The following is an 18904-nucleotide window of genomic DNA, read 5'->3' as shown; positions in this document are numbered from 1 at the left end:
TATGCTTATCTCCTAAGTTTACCTCTTCTTTTGAATTTGTGGAGTGTGATGAAGCACACAGACCTTTTGGGGCTCACAGAAACAACCCCCTCAGACACAGCATACTTCTTCCTGCTGAGTGCCAGTGACATACCAACCACACCACTAACGTGCTCCAGGAGGCCAGGTGCCAACCCCAGGGCATTTCTGAAGGTTCCCTGTATTTTTCAGTCCAATTTCTGGTCTCCTGGGAAGAGAATTTCCAGTAGGTTTTTCTCCATGTCATGTCTGAGAAGTCACAAGCAGCCAAGTTTGTGACTGGTGGGTCAAATTCATTATCTTGTTAGTGGTATCCTCTCCAAAAGCAATCAGACAAAAAAGAGAAGCCCCTTCAAACTGTTATTCCTCAGTTAGCTTATCTAAAGAACAAGACACAATTTTGCCTTTTGGGAACCAAGACATTTTTGTGTAATCTGTAAAAGAAGGTGGGCAAGTAATCATAGAATCACAGAATGGTGAGGGTTGGAAGGGACCTTTAGAGATCATCAAGTCCAACCCCTCTGCAGAAGCAGATCAACTTAGATCAGGTCACAGGAACACATCCCATTTGAAAAGGCTCATGCCTCTGGAGCAGTGCTGCACAGGTCTCACCAACTCAGGGATTGCTACTGAAAAAGAGGTCTCAAACAGATCCTCACAGTTAAATACAGTTGTACTCACTGCTGCTGTGCCACTTGAGCAGCCCTTAACGCTTAACAAGGTTTCATTGTCTGCAGACACATTAAGGAGTTCTGGGTGTCCGACTTGGCATTTTATTTTTGCCTATAAGCACCAAGTGTACTCGCTTTATTTATCAGTTTAACCCCTGACAAACGTTCTGGCTGTCTCAAATCTTTCTGTGCAGGTTGCCTCAGAGCAGATGTCACAGTCAGCATTTCTTTCCACAAAGAGCACTGGAAACTGCTCTTCAGCAAATATATTCTGAACGAGTAGTATTTGGGGGAAAAAAAAAACCCCAAAACAACGTGTTTTCTGCAGTTCTAATGAAAACCACTGATCAGGTTCTTGGAAAAGAAGCTTGGCCTCTTCACAGAGAAGCTAGAGATATTTCTGTAAATTCATGATCCCCACTAGGACTGGAAATCAGCCTTTCATGCTTCAGTCACTTTGATAGTCACACAGCCCTTCATTGCACAGAGCAAAAGTAACAGATTTGCCAATAACTTCTTCCTGCCTAACATCAGAACGCCTCTGAGAATTGCCAGACAAATCTCTGTGTTTCTTCATCCTCCTCTCATGCTCCTCTTCTCCCTGTTGACGTGTAAGCAGGGAGAGGCAGAGAGGAAAAGGTGGGACATACACCTTCCGCGCTTAAGCTCCAGTCCCTCGGGCCAAGGACAGACGGGGAGAGCCCGAGGCTGCTGCCACTGCCCCGCGTCCCCGTGCAGCTGCATCAGCCGCGCTCCCAAAGCAACGCACTGGGCAATCGCTGACGAGGGCTGACACCCCAGAAAGAGGGGGGGTGTGTGTGTGCAGCTGAAACAACGCTCCAAGGAAACGTGACAAACTGAAAACTTGCAAAGTTTAAAGGTGGAAAGAAGAGGTAGAAAAATGAGAAGGAAAAAAATCAGGAGACATTGAGAGGAAGGGAGGAGAATAGCATGTCTTCACCTTCCTATCTTCTTCCTGCAGCATCTCCCTCCGTTTCCCTTTCCCACTCCCGGTTTCCACAAATATTCCCATTATGCGTTCGCTTGGGATGATACAGGACCCAAATCTCAGCAACTTTTCCTGGCTTGATGCAACCTCACCTTCACCGACAGCGGGTTTAGACGTCAAGGCTGCCGAGAGGGAAGGCAGGAATCTCCGCTCCCGGCAGCCAGCACGAGTCTGACTTGGGGCGCACGGCTGGAGCCGCCACCTCCGCGGGAGCCAACACCCTGGTGCTGTTTAAGAAATAAATGATCGCTCCCCGGCTGCGTCAGGGAAAAGCTTTGCTCTGCCGGGTCCCCTGCGCGGCCGCCCTACCCCGCCCGCCTCCGCGCAACGCCGCGCTTCTCCCGGGCCCTCTCCGCACTCCCGGGGGTCCGGGGCGCCCCGGGACCGAGCCCTTCCCCGCTCCCCGCGGCCGCGCCACGGAAAGGGCCGGGGGCCCGGGCGGGGATGCGCCGCTCCGCACCGCCACCGCTCCGCCGGGCCCCCTCGGCCGCCGCTCCTTAAGGCGCATCCCCAGGGCCGAGGCACGGAGCGGCCGGGGCCGGCGGGCAGCCGCAGCGGCGGGCGGGCCGCGGGCTCCTATGCCGGGCTGCGAGCTCCGCGGGGGCGCGGGCGCTGCCAGGCGACGGGCTCGCCCGGCTGCGGCTCCGGCGGGGCGGGACAGCGCCCGTGCGCCAGCGCGGCGGCGGCGGCAGCGGGGCTCGGGCGGCTCCAGCCCCCGCGGCGGCTCCGCGCCCGCAGTCCCCGCCGGCTCTGCCCTCGCTCGGCAGCGGGAAGCCGAGCGCCTGCAATGGCGGCTCGGACCGAGAGCCGCTGCGCGCCGCTCCTCCGCTCGCCTGGGCGGCCGCGGCTCTAGGAGGGGAAGAGCAGAGCTCGCAGGGGGGCTGGTTTCCGGCGGGTTATTTATTTCTTCCCTCTCGCTTAAGTTCCCAGCGGAGCGGGCTGGACGGCACCTGCGCCCCCGAGGGTGAAAGGTGTGGGGAGACCATGGAGAGCCCCGCGGAGAACCCCAGCAAGGCGGCGGAGTACCTGAAGGAGCTGAACAAGATTATTGAGACACAGCAGGAGCTGCTGGAGAAGCAGAAACGGAGGATAGACGAGCTAGAGCAGCAAGTGGCCAAGTTGTACCATGAAAATGCCTGTCTCCAGGACGAGCATCACCGGCACCTGGCCACATGCAGGCTGCAGCAGGGCGTCCCCCCCGCGTACCCGGGGGTGCTGAGCGCCATCCAGGAAAACGCCAAGCACGAAAAGTAAGCGCTGCCCTGGTTGGTGGCCCTTTTGCGTATTTTGGGTGCTTCTGTAGTGGGGCTTTCCTTCGCTTTCATCTCCACATTCGCTTCCCTAGAGCCTCCCCGCGTACGAGCCCTGGGCAGCAGCGGAACTCCCTGCGGTGCGCGGCACGGGGCGAGCTCCGGCTGCTCGCGGGCAGCTCGCCGCGGAGGAGGGGACCCTCGCTGGTCAGAGGTGGAGGGAGTAGGCTCAGTCTCTGCTCAGCCTGGATGGTGCCTCACCGGTTCCCTGGCCGGGATTTCGCGGAGTGCGGGGCTTGGTCCCTGGGTGGGGTTCTCTGCCCACGGTGCCCGTGGCTTTTTCTTTTGCCACCTCTGCTCGCCGGGGTCCCGGCAGCCCTCTGCACTCGGGCACGTCCCTCTCCTGGAGAGACAGGAATAACGGGGCGATCTCTATCCTTCTCCCCGCCGCCTCTTCCCCGCCGGTGTGAGCACCGCGGGTACCCCGGGCAGCCCCTTGCCCCTCTAGGGGCGCGGGGCCGAGGCCCTCCCCGGGTGTTCCAAGCCGGCGGTGCTTGCGCGGACCCTGGTTGGCACAGCCATCCGCGCTCTGCCGTTAATGAAAGTGACCTGGAGAGGGGTCAGTAAACATTGGCAGCTCGCCACCGCCCGGGCTGACTCGTGCCAGTCTGAGCTCGCCCGTTTTGGAGGCGCGTTCGCTCCCAGCCTTTGCATCTACTTCTATCCTCTGTAATCTGTAATTAATCGTGTACTTCTTTGTAGCGTAAGGAAAGCTGCTTAATTGCGCGCGCGATTCGGAAGGAACAGGAATAGCAATAACTAAGTCATGGCGCTTACCCGACGTGTTTCTACTTATGCAAAAGTATTTAAGACTTAGTTTTAGTTGAGCGGAGTGGGAAAAGCATGCATCACATTAAGAGCCTACTTCTCTGCTCTGACACAAATACAATGGGCTGCTTGTAATCCGGTGCGTTCGAGTTCCTGATATTTAGAAGCAAAGCCTCGGCTGCAGACGGCCGGTTTCTCTTCCACCGGGCCGCCGTCGTCCGCCCCGGCTGCACAAGGGACCGCCCGCCGGCAAAAGTGCCTCTGGCCGCTGCTGGCGAGCAGGCGGTGAGAGCTCCTCGCCTGCCTCCGGCCAGGGCTGCGGGATGCCCTCGCCGTGGGAGACCCTCCGCGTTAGGGTCTCCGCCGGTTCCCCGCGCCGGCCGGGTGGGAGGCGGCGAGTGCAGAGCCGGGGCTCCTCGGGCTTGGCCGGTGCTCGCCCTCCCGGCCGCGGGTGAAGGCGCCGAGTGGCCGCGGGAGCTGCCCCCGGGCCTCGCATCTCTGCGCGGCTGCGTGCGTGCGCTCGGCGGGACAGTGATGGTGGGGTGGGGAGTGCTGCTGCGGCTGCTTGCGGCGTCCCGGAACTGCGATGCTCCGAAAGGCTCCTGTTTTGGAGCACTGCTGGGGGGAGCGGGCTGAGGGGGATGTAGGAAAGGTCGCTGGTCACTCGGTGCCCCCTTTACCTGCTCCCTAACGCCTGCACCTGATCGGTGTGGCGGAGAGGAAAGGGAAGCAACTTTCTTCCCGACTCGCTCCTTGCTGTCGGAATGTTAACGCTTTGCGATGTTTCAGCGGTGCTGGGGTAATCGTGTTAGGCTTGCTTATTAACAGAGGTGTCTATGAAAACTAAGCAGATAGCTCCCCAAACAGACCAGAGAGCTTATGCTCTCATTTAATAATCAATCCCGCAAGGTGAAAGAGCTGTTTCCAGAGAGCGTGGAGTGTTTACACAAATCCTACCCTGTGCATCCATGGCCAGCACCCAAGGATTTCTTGTGGCTGTGCTCAGCACAGGATGTCAACTCAGCTATCTCGTCCCATTTGTCTCTTGCAAACGACATTACTAAAAATTGTACAAATGGCTTGCCTTGTTTGATAATATTTCTCTTCTCCAGCCCAAGACTCATTTGCAGAGCTTTCTTTGGGCAGGCAGCTCTGGGGACTCGGAGGCTTTTAAGTCTCTTAAGTGGATTTGATGCTGGGATCAGAATTAATCTGGGATATTTATGGCTGAGTTGTATTGCTGGGAGGCAGAGCCTGCAGGGCTTGGGGGGAAGCTGGGAGACAGCCCTGCCCTCCAGCCTGGTCCCACGCCGGGTGCTCTGCCCATGTGTCTGTCTGGGGAAGCAGATTTTCAAGGCCACCTTCATCTGAGGAACAGTATACTCCTGAACTGAACCATCCTGTGTCCATCTGTCATCCCCTCACTTTATAGGAAGTGAGCCCCTTCTTCTCTCCAGGAAACCCTGGGAGGAATCTCTGTTGTGTGCTCCCCAGCTGCATTGGGAGGGTGAAGGCACAGGGGCTGCTGAGGCTTCAGCTGTCTGGGAGCAGGGACAAGAAGCCAGTCTTAAATGTACTTTGTCTGGATACAAAAGATGGAAGAAGTCTCCAACTTGAAAATTAGGCAAAACCCTTGTTTTAAAGCCTTCTCTCAGTCTCAGAGTTGTCTTGGCTTTCTGAAATCCCAACATTCAGTCTCTGGATGTCTGTAGCTGACCATGCAGAAGCTCAGACTGAGTTTCCCAGAATTAAATGTCACATGCACCTCACATATGTTGGGTGGGGAATAAGGATCTCTTGTTTGCTGAAGTTCAGGAACAGATATCTGTGAAACTTGCTTTAGGTGTAGGGAGAGAAGTGTGTGAGGTGGCACGTCCAGCTTGTTTCCTCCTGCTCCATGCACAGACCTCCCCTCCTTCCTCCTTCCAGAGGCAGCAGAGTTGCTCTGTACCTGAGTACCAGCAGTGATCATTGTTCCCCCTTGGTACTTTAAAGCTAAAATGTTTGGAATCCTTTTTTTAAAGGCAGCTGGGCTTTATTCAGTCAAACACAGCAAGCAATCAGTACCTTTAGGAAGTCATCTATAGTGTTTGTACCTTGAGACTTGAACAGGTTTTCTCCTAAGCTGCTTGGACTCCTGTCTCTGCAGCAGTTTGACCCATGTAAGAGAGATGTGGATCCCTGGCACTACAGTGTTAAGGCAGCTGTTTCCTGTTACCAGATGGTGGTTAACTTGTGTGATACAAAAGGAAGCATGGACATACTGTACAAGATGATATGCTTATGATTAGTTCTTACAGTAGATATGAAAAAAAAGCCCAAACATCAAAAACCCCACATGTTCTGAATCTTTTTAGTTCTTACAATGGGAAGAATTTACAGCTGAAGACTGCTGAAGTCATTTGGAAAAGCTGGCATGTTTGTAGAAATCCCTTAGCTTGACCTCTTGTGGGATGGGGAAGTGTTAATGAGCCCTGTAATTGACTTCTGGAAGGAAAAAACCATCGGTGCAGTACAATGAGAAAACACTCTGACTTGTGTTCTTCCAGAAAAAAGAATCAGAGTAGACAGAAAGTTTCTTGGTGTAGGTTGCTCTGAGGGAGGGAGGAGCAGAGGGATGGTTTGGCAGGTGCAGATGAGCAAGCAGGAGGTACCAGAAAAGTCTGGGCTGCTGTTTCCCTTAATTCTGCAGCGATTTGCTGAGTGCAAATCAACCTTAAAATCTTCAATTGGAGTTGAGGATAATGAGTTGATTACGAGGCTTTGTTAGATGTAATGAATCAGCATGTTAAAGATAACAATAGGTATTTAACTCATTAAGTTGCATAAGGCTAATTTTCAGTTAAGTCTGTTTCAATTTACATTTGATAGAACAGCAGGAACTTCTACAGCTCAGATGCTGGGTGTAAGGGAGATGTGTTCAATACACCCACCTTGGTAATGCACTTTTTAGTGGAAATACATAAACCCAAATGTGCTGGGTCTTCTCAAAGCTATGCAAGCACAATTTTTCCATTCGACCCTGGCACATTACCAGCTTAGGCAGTGCTATTTGAGCTTAACCTAATCAAGTTAAACTGTGCTGCTTTTTCACTGGGAGGGCCTGGTCAGAGTTTGAGCAGGAGGTAGAGAATAAATGTCTGCTAAGACAGAACAATTCTAGAGGGCTGCTGTTTGTAGCTCAGTCTGAAGCCTGCACCTGGCCCAACTGATTTGTTTTTAAATGAATCTAGGCCTGGCTTTGTTCTCCAGGGTAAAAACAGTCCCAGTTGAGAGCTTTAAGAAATCTGTGCTGTGGTTGGGAGATACTCTGGGTCTCAGCTGGGGTGTACTTAGTGCAGTCTAGGAAGTGGAAGTTGTTGCTCTGGTGATAGTCACATGTGAAAGCTGCTTTATGGCCTACATAAAATGAGCTGGTGGCTTTGCATGTCGCTGTTGGCACCGGCTGCTGCCCTCGCACGCAGCCTCAGCAGGAAGCCAAAGATCACATTAATATAGAGACCAGCCTGCCTTTTCTTTTTTCCTTCCCTCCAGAGATGTCCTTTGCCGAGACAGACTGGTCAGATGACGTAAATCCTATTTCATTGTCTGTGCTGCACTTAACAGCAGCTTATTTTTGTTTGCTGTAGTGTGGCAGAGATAGCCAGCATCTGTTAAAGTATGCTCATGTTTGGGCAAGATTTTGCTTTTGCTGCCTTCTTGTCAACAGGGATGGAGATGAAGTGCTCTAGTGAGGTCTTCTTCCCCAGTCAGCTGTGTAGGAAAGTGTGATTTGTGGCTGATGGTCTTGCTGGAAGAAGTCTGCAGTGGAGGTGCAGTTGTTACTGAAAGATGCTCCTCTACTCGTTCAGCTTATTTTGCTCATGAAGAATGTTTTTACGTGGAAAACACAGTTGGTGTCCAAAATGAAGACTCAGCTAGCACCCTGTGCTGCCTATTCTCTCAGTCCTGGAGCAGAGAGGGATGGTGTAGTTCTGAGGTTAGGCAGAACATAAAACCTGCATCTTGGAGTAACTTAAAACACTTCTACTCATTTTCTTCTTTTCCATAGGTAACTGGAGTGTTCTGGCTACTGAACTATAAGCACAAGGGTTTGACTCTGAAGGGAGTGCTTTTGCTTTTGAAGCACTCATTTCAGAGCCATTAGTGTGATTTGTACATCAGCAGATGAGTGAGCATCTCTGGGAACAGGCATTTGTTGTTCTGGCAGACTGTAGGGAATCAATAGCGTGAAGATCTGTAATAAGACACGAACTTGCTAACTAAACTCAACTGAATTACTTTTGATCTCTGTTGAAATATTGGCAAATTGTTGAACTCAGCTTAACATTTAGCACATACTAAACGTTAACACATAAAGAATTAATTGGTAAACTGATGTGTATTGCATAACTGATAGGTATGAAGGGTAGGGAGAGGCACAATGATGACAAAACACAATGCTGGTTTCAAAGTTCCTGGGAAATTGGGGGAAGGAGACAAAATATGCTTTCATAAGGAAAACACAGCAAAAAAGACATGCTGCTTTGGGAGAGGAAGACCAGTGCAGCAGAAGTAACTCAGCCTAGAACATGAGTTTAAAGACGATTTTAAGACTTGAAGTAGATCTGTCCCATTGAAAGTAGACTAGGACTAAAGAGTTGTAAGCACTCAGTGGATCTGAACTTCTCTAATGAAGCCTTTCATTCTCCTGACACAGAACACAACTTTTGAGCCTCCTAACTTTGGAGTTCTGTGTTCTGAACTTTAAGAACCAAGTGCCATTTTATGCTGGTTGGTGCTTTGATGTTCTGCCTTATGAATTCACTGTCAAGTATAGTGGAAATGCAATGATGTGCTTGTGGAAAATGTTCTACATTTCTCAAGCAAGGTATGTAAGGGAAAACCTGAGTCTTAGTCTGCTTGTTATTAGCAGAAGATACAGCTGTGAGTTTGGCAGGGTAGTCAGTGTGAAACAGGCAGTTCAGCTTGAGCAGTAGTATCCTTCTGCTGAAGAGCTGTGTGTTTGGAACAGGTCACTGTTGTCATAAAGCAATGGCTCTTGTGTCAATCCTAAAAACCAGCGTGATCTCCAGTGTAGTGATCATAGACTTGTTTTGGCTGGAAAAGCCCTTTAAGCTCATTGAGTCCAACCCCTCCTCTCACACTGCCAAGCCCAGCACTAACCCAGGGCCCTCAGCACCTCAGCTCCACAGCTTTGCAACAGCTCCAGGGACTCCCCACCTCCCTGGGCAGCCTGGGGCAGTGTCTTCCCACATGTCAACAAGGTACACTTTCAAATGTTATAATTGTGTTGGAGAGGCACAATTTAATAACTGCTTAGAAACATGAGGTTAGGGGGAGCAGGAGCAGGCCTGCTCTTCCCAAATGTGCCAGGCACAGGGCTTTGGAAGAACTTACATCCCTCACTCAACAGGATGCTGAATTTCATCCTCATCCACTCAGTTACAAACCTTTGGCAGAACAAAGCATAGACACACACACACCTGACCCTGCCATGCAGCCCTGTTGGTTGAGTTATTAAGACAAAACCATATCAGGGAAGGTATCTTCTGGCAAAACAGAAGTTTCAGCCTTTTTGAAAACCTGAAGCAAAAATATGTCCCACTGAAAGACCCTGTTCAATGGCAGATCACAGCTGAGAAGAAAAGAAAGCAAGGTATTTCAATGTGCTTTCTCCCAGCATACTGATAGGGAGAGTAAATTATTAAAATAGTGAATTATTAAATGATTCTTGCTAGTAGCATCTCAAACAGCTCAATTTCCTTTTTTTACACCCAGGAAAACTGGTGGCTTTTCTTGATGTGCTGGTCAGTGATGCTGAGCAGGAGCTGCTGTGCTGGATTCAGTGTTGAGTGCCAGACCATGGCCTTTAGCTGCTGAGTTTCCACACCTACAGAAGTACATGGGTTCCTCCAGGGCTTTCCTAAGGGAGGGAAGCTGGTCAGGGACAGCCACAGTTGCTTCCTCAGCACTTGCAGTTTTGACACTGTTCAGTTTTGTGGGCCCCTGGATGGCACAGCTGTGCAGACCTGCAGAGCATCACAGGGCACTCAATTTCCCTCGAGTTTAGAGCTCCTCTGGGATTCCAATCCCTAATGTGGGAAGATTTGCCTGTAAGTAGGCAGCCTCTCCCCAGATGAGTTAAGTGTGTGTTACTTAGAGCCTTTTTCAGTCTGAGGGCCTTCTGCATGCAGGTGGCAAGGAGGTCATCTCATGTTACCAAGGGGATGTGTGGGAAGCTTCTTAGGTAAGTGGATTTTGCAGGCCAGAAGTACTTCCTGATATGCAGCCCACACTTGCATTATTCTAATTTGATCCTATCATTCCTGCTCATACCCTCTCTATTATGTTAATTCCACCTTTTTTTTAATGTTTCCCAGCCTGCAGATACTTTTAGGCTCTGTTTGCCAGTGCTCCTGTCTTTTATCTCAGCATAGCCTGTGAATGTGGCTGTCATAATTTCATTCTACCTCTCTCCTTGCCTAATTGTACTATTTTCCTCAGCAGAGCTGTTGACTTACGAATTTAGGCAGTCTGAGCATGCTTTGTACAGCAGAGCAGCATGATTTGGAGACATGCTATATGGTTGTGTGGTTGGCTTTTAGGTCTGTGATAGCTGTCCCTGAGATGAGCTGCTTCTCTTCCACCTGCTTTGCTGGGAAGCCCTTCAGCTGATTCCTCATAACAGTTCATTAAAACACCAGGGTTCTCTGCTGCTGTGGCTCACTGTGTTCAGAGTGGAAGAAATGCTGCTTTGTGGAAGCTGGAAACCTGGAGAAGAGTTGTTACATTCCTGTGGTCATTACTTTGGTACTGTGATTAAGGACAAAAGCAGGAGTAAGGTGTTTCTGTAGTCCCATCTGGTGACCTGTTTGTCCCTGGCAAAACTAAGCACTGATAGTGATTGCTGTTTTACAGATGGGCAAGTCAATGCTGAAGTGAATCACAGAATGGTAGGGTTGGAAGGGACCTTTAGAGATCATCCAGTCCAACTCCCCTGCAGAAGCAGTTTGTATCTTAATATGTTGCTCAGAGGTTTAGGTTAAAAATGGTTGTATTAACTATCACTTGAGACAAACAAGACTTTAAATATCTTGGCTTCCTTCATCACTCTATCCCAACCTGATTGTCATTTGTGTGGTTAGTGTAAGCAAAAACTAACGGTGTTGCTGCAAAGTGCTCAAGACATTTGGACAGGGTGAACGGCTGTAAAAGAGAGCAGCTTTCACAACAGAATCTGAAAGACCCGAGTCCGACCTTCTTCAAACAGCTCGGTCCATCGAGGCATCTTTGTGCGGCAAAGGACGGGGCTGTGGCCGGGTCCCCGTCCCTCCGCTCCCCTCCGCAGCCCGAGGAGCCGCCGCGGTGCCGGCCGCTGGGCTCCCTCTGCCGGCACCTCCCGGCGCTGCTCGCCAGCCGCCCCGAGCCGCGCTCCCCCTCCTCGCACCCGCCCAGAGCGGAGTCTGCCGCTGCATCTCTCCACAGCGTTAGGAAGGGCTGCTATGAGTGGGGATGAAGGCTTTGCATGAGTTGTGTTGGCTTTTCCTAGTGCCTCAGAGTGCAGAGGTAAACTTTCTTTCAAGTAGTTTAAAAATATACATGGGAAAGAAATTATTCTGCTGTGAGGCATCTGTGTAGACTCAGTCTTGCTGCTGTGGTAGATAAGGAAAATACTGCTACTGAGTAGCTCTCTGTAGCAATTGATTGAAATGTAATATACATTATTTGCATGTTAATAAGATTTCAGTCAGGCTTCCCAGACAAACACGAGTAGAGACAAAGACATACATGCAGTACATCCTTTACTGCAGCACAGTAATTCAGGTTTACTGAGTGTAAGCAGTGCTTTATTCTGAATAATTGGACAAATAAAGCAGAGAAAGGAAGATGGAGAAAGAATGCTCCTATCCTTTATCTAGATTTGAGATGCAGCCACGAGTTGATTTGTCTTTGCTGTATTTCCACCAGCTGAAAATAACTGCAGGTGCTATTTGGATTTCAGAGCTTTTGATGACTCTTTCTGGGCACTGGAACATGTAGCTATAGAGTGACCAGGGTGCAATTTTGTTAACAATCTGAGCTTGGCAGATAGTAAGCACATTTCCTAGGCTGTGGGACCTGGTTAGGCACAGCTCTGCAAACTAATTTCTGCCCTAAGAGTTAAGTGCCAAGTTGGACTGTCAAATGGGACTTGATAATCATGCCAGAAGGGACAGGGTCTGAGAGGTAGAGAGTGAAGAGTTGGCCTGGAACTTGGGGAAGTCTTTATGAAGCCACTTGCCTACAGAATGTGAACCACTGTCTTGCAGAGATCATTTCATGAGTGTGTTTGCAAGGAAAAGGACTTGACCATTTAATGTGATTTCTGTTGTTTTACTTGGCTTTCCTAGCCACCTGTACCAGTTCTTTATCCACTTGAACAACACTTTTTTCTGCTGTGAAGGTGGCTTATTAGTCCTGCAATTTAGTTTCTACAATGGTGCCTCTTTGGGTTCTTTTGGTTGGGTATATCTAATGTTTAGGTATAAACTTGAGCAGCATGAGGTCTATGTGTGCTGAAATGGCTATTGATCAAGGTGAGGTAATGAACCACTTCTTGAACTTGGTAATGTAATGTGCATGTGCACTTAATCATTTCAGCATCATAATTGGAGCCTTTGAAATACATACCTTGATGCTGCCAGCCTGTTTGGAATTGGCTCTCCTGTTCCTGGTGGGTTGAATGGAGATACGTAGCACTTGTAACAACTGCCAACTAGCTCTCCTACAGTAATGCTGCCACGGTGAACAAATCCCTACCAAAGTTCCTGGCTGCCAGTGTCAAACCTGTATGCACCAAGCTGCTTGTCTGAAGAAGTCTGATTTACTGGCAGATTATCTGAGATGGTTTTAGTATGCTTTCTGTTTATAGAGAGTGATGATAATACTGCTGTTTGTGCCACTCTGTTGATTTCTCCCACCTCTAATTTTCAAGCAGCTTGGGTTCTGTAAAACAGATCTGCTGCTTTTCTGCCTTCAGACCTCTGCTACCTTATGGTCCAGTTCCAGCCCCTGGAAGGATTTGACTTTTGTCTTGTACTTTTCCATGTGCCATGGGGATCATGGTAGGGTCTGGGATATGTGAAAGGTGTTTCATGAAGTTAGTTATAGGTAACAGTTTTGGGGCTGCTCAGTTGGTTTGAAGTTGAATTACAGAACTGAACAATTTCTACTGCTTTTGCTTAACCAGCTGGTGACCTGAGGGGGCCAATGTGCTGCCTTTCCCCAAAGGCTTCAGTGTGTGCTCTCAGATTTGGGAAAGCAGGAGGAGGAATCCAGCTTGAGTCTCCTTTTATTATTGCCTCAGTTGAAGTAGTCTTTAAAACAGACAGCAAGCAAATTTCACCAGCCTGAAGTGAGCACTGTAAGGATCCTGGATAACAATGCTGAGTTGTTTTGGAGCTTAGTGGCTGCTGCAGAAGATGGAATGTCTCCCAGTTAGTGTTACTTGGAGGTGATAATCTGTCATACCAAGGAGAAACTATAGTCACCAAAGAGGCACCTCTTTGAAGTCCTGCCTGCATTTAAACTAGAAGAGCAGTTATTGATTGTCAGTTATTGATTGTTAAGACACATTGGAATGGGAACTTCTTTATCAAGATGTAAACAGAGGGTATCAGCCTGAATGTCTTCAATTATTTTATCACAGTGATCCCCACCAGTGACAGGGGGAAGCTGAGGGAGAGTCCTTGCCCACTGCCAGATGTAACCTGCTGCTTAGGAGGAATATTGGAGCATGACAGTTCTTAACAGTCCACACTCTTGGATCAGTAGACTTCAATATCTAGTTGGGGCTGGCTGGGATAAGAAATGAGATGTTTCAATCATATGAGGCCAACATGACCTCTGTTCACTTGAATAGTCCAAGTTACCTCTATTTCAGAGGTTCATGGCAGCCACATTTTTGTTTTCCTTCTCTTTCTATGGATGTAGTGATTCTCTGCTCGTACTTGTGCAGTTTAGTGTCTTCTATTTGGTTCTCTTCCATGTGCAAAATGTCAAGGATGTATGTAGGAGGTTCCAGACAGATGTTTGTCTACCAGTTTAGGTTCAAGCATGTCACATCATTCTGCAGTTTCACTCACTTCTTGTGGCTTCTCTGAATGGAGAAGGTTACATTTCACAAGAACAAAGAATTTTAGACCAACCAAAAGCAAGTAAAATCACTTCTAATGTATTGTAATATATAACAATGTTCCTTTCAATGTGGTTTCTTGGCTTCTTGAACCTTAAGAGCTTCTAGGAATTCCATGTGTACACACTCATGGCTGTTGCAGAGGTAACAATTGTGTCTGTTCTGTGTATGCACTTGTTGATACCCTGTTAGCAGCTGAACTGTGCACGTGCCACTTGTGCCCTAGATGTATAGAATTGAATTCAAAGGTCCAAGTCTTTGGTGGTCGTGACTGCTTCAGGTCCTGTGCAGTTGGCATGCATCGTGTGTCCAGGGCAGGTTGCACAGAAGCATTAATCTCCCACCCTGCAATGCAGCTGGGATGTTGTAATTGTGCTAAATTCAGAGGGACAACTTAGCAATTCTGCTCACGATGGCTGCAGTGGAGGGATTGCAGAGAGCCAGGCTATCATTCTTCTTCATTCTTGCTGCTTACCTTGTTACATTCACTTCATCTTTCTCTCAACAAGGTTTTCAAAGTAGGAGCTACTTCAAACTTATGTTCTGCTTGATGATCTTTTCTTCCCTTAATAGTTTCCTTAGCAAGGCAGACATGTATCTATCCAAAAAGAAAATATAAGCATGGTTATCTAAATCCAAAACCAATTTTAAACAATAATATATCAAATTTGGGCTGGAGTATCAGGACCCACTGGCACCACAGACTTGTGGGGTGTGTGTGGTGTGCTCTAGGTACCTTCCAGACTGACTCTTCTTAGATGATGCAGTGGTGTCCTGTGTTCATCAGTAGATGAGGCTATTTATGTTCAAGGTCCTCATGGTGACAGTAAAGCAAGAATTCACTGCTGTAGGAATATCCCTTTGGGTTTTACTTGCCATTAGGAGTTATGATTAATGTGTCCTTGTTGTGGAGAACAGGTGTGTTTTGACTTTTTCTTGTATTCCATTTTGATATATAGACCCATAGAAGAGGCATTTGATCAGTCTTGTTTTCAGATGGGGGAAAGAGTGTGTACACTTCAAAGAAAGTCTGCTTTAATCTGTTCTTTCACAGAATCACAGATTCTTAAGGATTGGAAGGGACCTTGAAAGCTCATCCAGTGCAACCCCCCTGCCAGAGCAGCACCACCTAGAGCAGGGCACACAGGAACTCATCCAGCTGGGTTTGAATGTCTCCAGAGAAGGAGACTCCACAGCCCATCTGGGCAGCCCCTGCCAGTGCTCCTTTACCTGAACACTGAATAAGTTTCTCCTTGTGTTTCTCTGGAACCTCTTCTGTACCCATGCCCCTTGTCCAGTCATTGGCCATCACTGAGAACAGCCTTGCTTTGGACTTAGTTTTCTGTGTGACCTAGGCAGGACTGTGGATGGTGGTTCTTAAACCATAAGTGTAACTTTGTTAGGAAAATTTACTGCTAAACCCAAACATTTTTGATGTTTGTTTTGACATTTTAAAAACCAGAAATAGTCTGTATCATCTTGTGTCTTAATACATGTGTGCAACTTAGGTAACTGTGTGCTGCTGTAGGAGTTACCAGCTTCTAGTTACAGGGCAGTGAAAGGCTTATGTCTGACTCTTCCACTTGCTGGCATATTTACCTTTATGAGGTAAGCAGTTTGAAGGATTTCCCTCTTCATATAGCATAGTCTTTTCTTGTGTGATCTCCCTGCCTTAGAGGTCTGGAGAGAGAAGTATTTACATGCAGGGGGAAAGGCTGTGATCTAATGCAAATGAGCTAGCTAGATTAGAATAAGGTAAAATCTATATTCAGCTTTCAGGCTTGATTCTATTTTAAGCTTTTAATTGAGTCCACCACTTCTTGAGTGCCTGAGGTTGTCATGTGTTGGGAGAATGACTTTGTCTTGCAGAAAAGGAGAGAATGAACTTTTTCCTAGTTTGACTAAGGTTATAACACTGGTACAATGTTAATGCTGACACAATGCTCAGAGCCTCGTGTGCTTGTGTTTGTGAGATCAGTGGCTGTCCTAATCATGTATTTGGAGATGTGAGTACCAGTGGTGGAAGGGAGGAGAGTCAGTACCACAGAATGACAATCCAAGTGTACAAACCTGTTGCTTGTGAACTTTTGCCCATGTAGCTTGGGAAGAAAACTTTCGAGGCAGTGGTGTGAGACTGCAGGGATAATTCAGCTGCTGCTCCTGGCTTGCATTTCAAAGAAAACTCTAAAAGGGTAGTAAAAACTGCCTCACACTAGGTATGTGAGACTTCTTAACTAGTGACCTTTGACTTCATTCTGGTGACATGAGACTTGACGGGCCAGTGCTAGGCTCCTGTGGGAAGCTAGGAGGTTATGTGCAGGCAACTGTGAACTGGCACCTGAGGAATGGGAGGCAGGGAAATTGCTGTTCCTGCTTTCCCCAGTTGCTGCTGTTACACCCTGTAAGTTTCCTGGTCTTTGCTGCTTAAGAAAAGAAATAATTGGACTTGAATCTGGATTCTCTGTGAAGCAGCACAGATTGCTTTTAAGCCTAAAAAGGTGATTTCCATGCTGAAATCTCTTCCTGGCAATATGATCAAAGGGGAGTTTGGTTGTGCATTCAAGCAGTACAGTCTTCTGTCTAGTATTAACTTGGGTAATAGATGAAATCTCATGCTAACATGAAACAATTCCTTATAAGCTGTGCTCTACAGTCAAGTCCCACGTTTCCCCCTTTGACCTATACATGTGCCTAGGGCAGAAATATTGTCCTTAGAATTGAGACTTGGATTGTGTATGTAAAGTCAGAGAGCAGTTCAAATATGTGTGAACACATTGCTTTCTTAGTTGGATTTGTTGTGTTGCAATCTGATCTTGGCAGTAGAATGTTTTAGAGGGTAAATGACAGCTAAGTACCTTCAGTGCTTCAGTTGGACCCCACACCTTAAAGGAAGCCAAAAATCCTTATAGAAGCAGGAAAAAAGGCCATGTCTTTTGTTTTGCCCACCCTCTCTGCAATCTTTCTCTATATAGTGACATGATATAAGTTTACCTCTCTCAGAACTTAGCACTGAGAAACTGGTGCTGATACTGGTGCTCAAAAATAGATACCAAGCTTTCATCTCATGGGGTTTTATGTGCTGGGTAGAGACTTCCCCCATTTGTGTTTTTTTTCAACCATCAGCTTCCTACAGCAGTTGTACCTCCATCCAATGTATCCCCTCCTAACTGAGGGTTGTCTCCTCTTGCCTGCTCTCTCTGAAAGCAAGGAAGTACATATTTTTTAATCCCATTGTAGAGTTATGTAACTCTTCCTCAGGAAAGTGGTTTTGAGCACTGAGCTTTACTTATTATGCAACATATCACCAGAACTTGCTGACATAAGCTGTGATCTTCACCTCTAGTTGCTCATGAAAAGCATATTATTTCCTTGACCTTACTTAGCCCTTAGAGGTATGTGCAGCATTAGAAACTCATTTGAGTATTTAACCTGAGGACAACTCAGTACATCAGGTAGCAGTCTGGTTTGAGTGAGCTGTCCATAGTCTAAGTCCTACATCTTTCCTCCTGTGAGACTGTTGTTGTTTTAAGCCACTTTTGTCTCTGAACATCTTTAAAAAGTTGCTGTTTCCCAGAGTTTTAAGAAAGTCAGAGGTGATTTCTTTGTAAGCATGGCATGGTGTGACCCTCTTCAGCTGTTTTGTGAGTCATCTTGCTGTGAGTGAAGGAAATCATTAAACCTCTTTAAACTAGATGAAGAGTCCCTTTTAGGTAATGTGATTTAATTGAGAAGATACTTTTACTTATGGTAACCTATGCAGTGAACCTTGGTATTACCAACATGTTTAATGACAAAGGTCACCAGACCTTTATTTAATCTTACAGCCTGTCCAGCTCTAATTTTGTCAGTCTTCATGAGTTATGTTAATGTGTTCTCTTGTATTCTAGCTAAAGGAATTCAACAGTGTGTAGAAGTGGCTGTTCAGCAGCCTGCTGTTGTGATAATAAATATTAAGTGCAATTAGTGTGCTATGCTTTGTGATTTTGTGGGTGAATGTAGTCCATAGGAGACTGGCCACTAATCACAACTGAAGGTGAGGTTCTCTGGTCCATTTCCTGAGGGATAGCTGTGAACCATAACCACATTCATATTCAATACATTTTGAACCAAGCCCTTGAAGAATACTTTAGAATTGTTGGGTTTATCACTCAGTTTAGAAGCCAGAAAACTCAAAGAAATGGTTCACTCCTGTTTTGATAGATCTGGTTGCCATCCTGAGTGCAAAATGTGCGAGTTAGTGGCTTCCCTTTTAAAACTGTTTTATGAAAGGAACTAGCAGACCTTGGAGACAAATAGCCAGTTTGTAAGTCATCCTGGTAGCTGAAATGCCAATGAAATATCTCAAACCTATGTCACCTGCTCAGCTAAGCACAGGATTTTCAATTTGCTCCTTGTGCTCAGCTGAATAGATGTTTCTATTGGTGGAAAGGTAAGTGGGCAAAACTCTCCTTCAGGCAGAAATGATGGGTAGCAGTCACCTCTTAAATGTTATAGATCTCCTCCCTTTCCAAAAAATGGAATTACTTGAAGAAGTCTGTCTTAATAATTGATGTACAGCATGTTATCTTCATGAATTAAAATCCTTTCTTTATTTTAAGAAAGGGAAAGTAACAGAAAAGGATGAAGTGTGCTGCCTGTGGCTTTGTGCCAACTTACCAGCCAGTGTTTTTTAGCTGAATTTGATTTTGTCAGCAAGGAAAAACAATCAGTTTTTCTTCAAGTTAAGCAGGTTTCTTCTTTAAAAAGAGTAATGCCAGTGTAAGGTAGGTTGAGCTGCACATAGTGGATAGATTCCTAGGAGACAGAAAACTGTACATCTCTAATTAGAAGCCTGATTTATTTGAAATAGAAAGCCGAGTTGTAAGTAATAATGCCTGGGATGTAGTGATAATAGCCAAAATAAACTGCAGTGCCTTAAGGAGTATGAAGCTTCTGATTCTTTCAAAGCAGA

At 47.2% G+C, this 18904-nt stretch overlaps 1 protein-coding gene across 1 annotated transcript in view; it reads left to right on the top strand.

Annotated features, from left to right (window-relative positions):
* Nucleotides 1–2632: 2632 nt before the first annotated feature.
* The window catches only part of LOC133626867 (IQ motif and SEC7 domain-containing protein 3-like), a 177177-nt gene continuing 160905 nt past the window's right edge, over nt 2633–18904 (top strand). Inside the window, exon 1 of the mRNA XM_062008655.1 lies at nt 2633–2948. Within this exon, the coding sequence (XP_061864639.1) occupies nt 2683–2948 (266 nt within the window). The 5' untranslated portion in view covers nt 2633–2682. The remainder of the gene's footprint in view (nt 2949–18904) is intronic.

This window comes from Colius striatus, chromosome 15 (assembly GCF_028858725.1).
Source record: "Colius striatus isolate bColStr4 chromosome 15, bColStr4.1.hap1, whole genome shotgun sequence".
NCBI lineage: Eukaryota > Metazoa > Chordata > Aves > Coliiformes > Coliidae > Colius > Colius striatus.
This window is presented reverse-complemented; position numbering and strand designations above follow the sequence as displayed.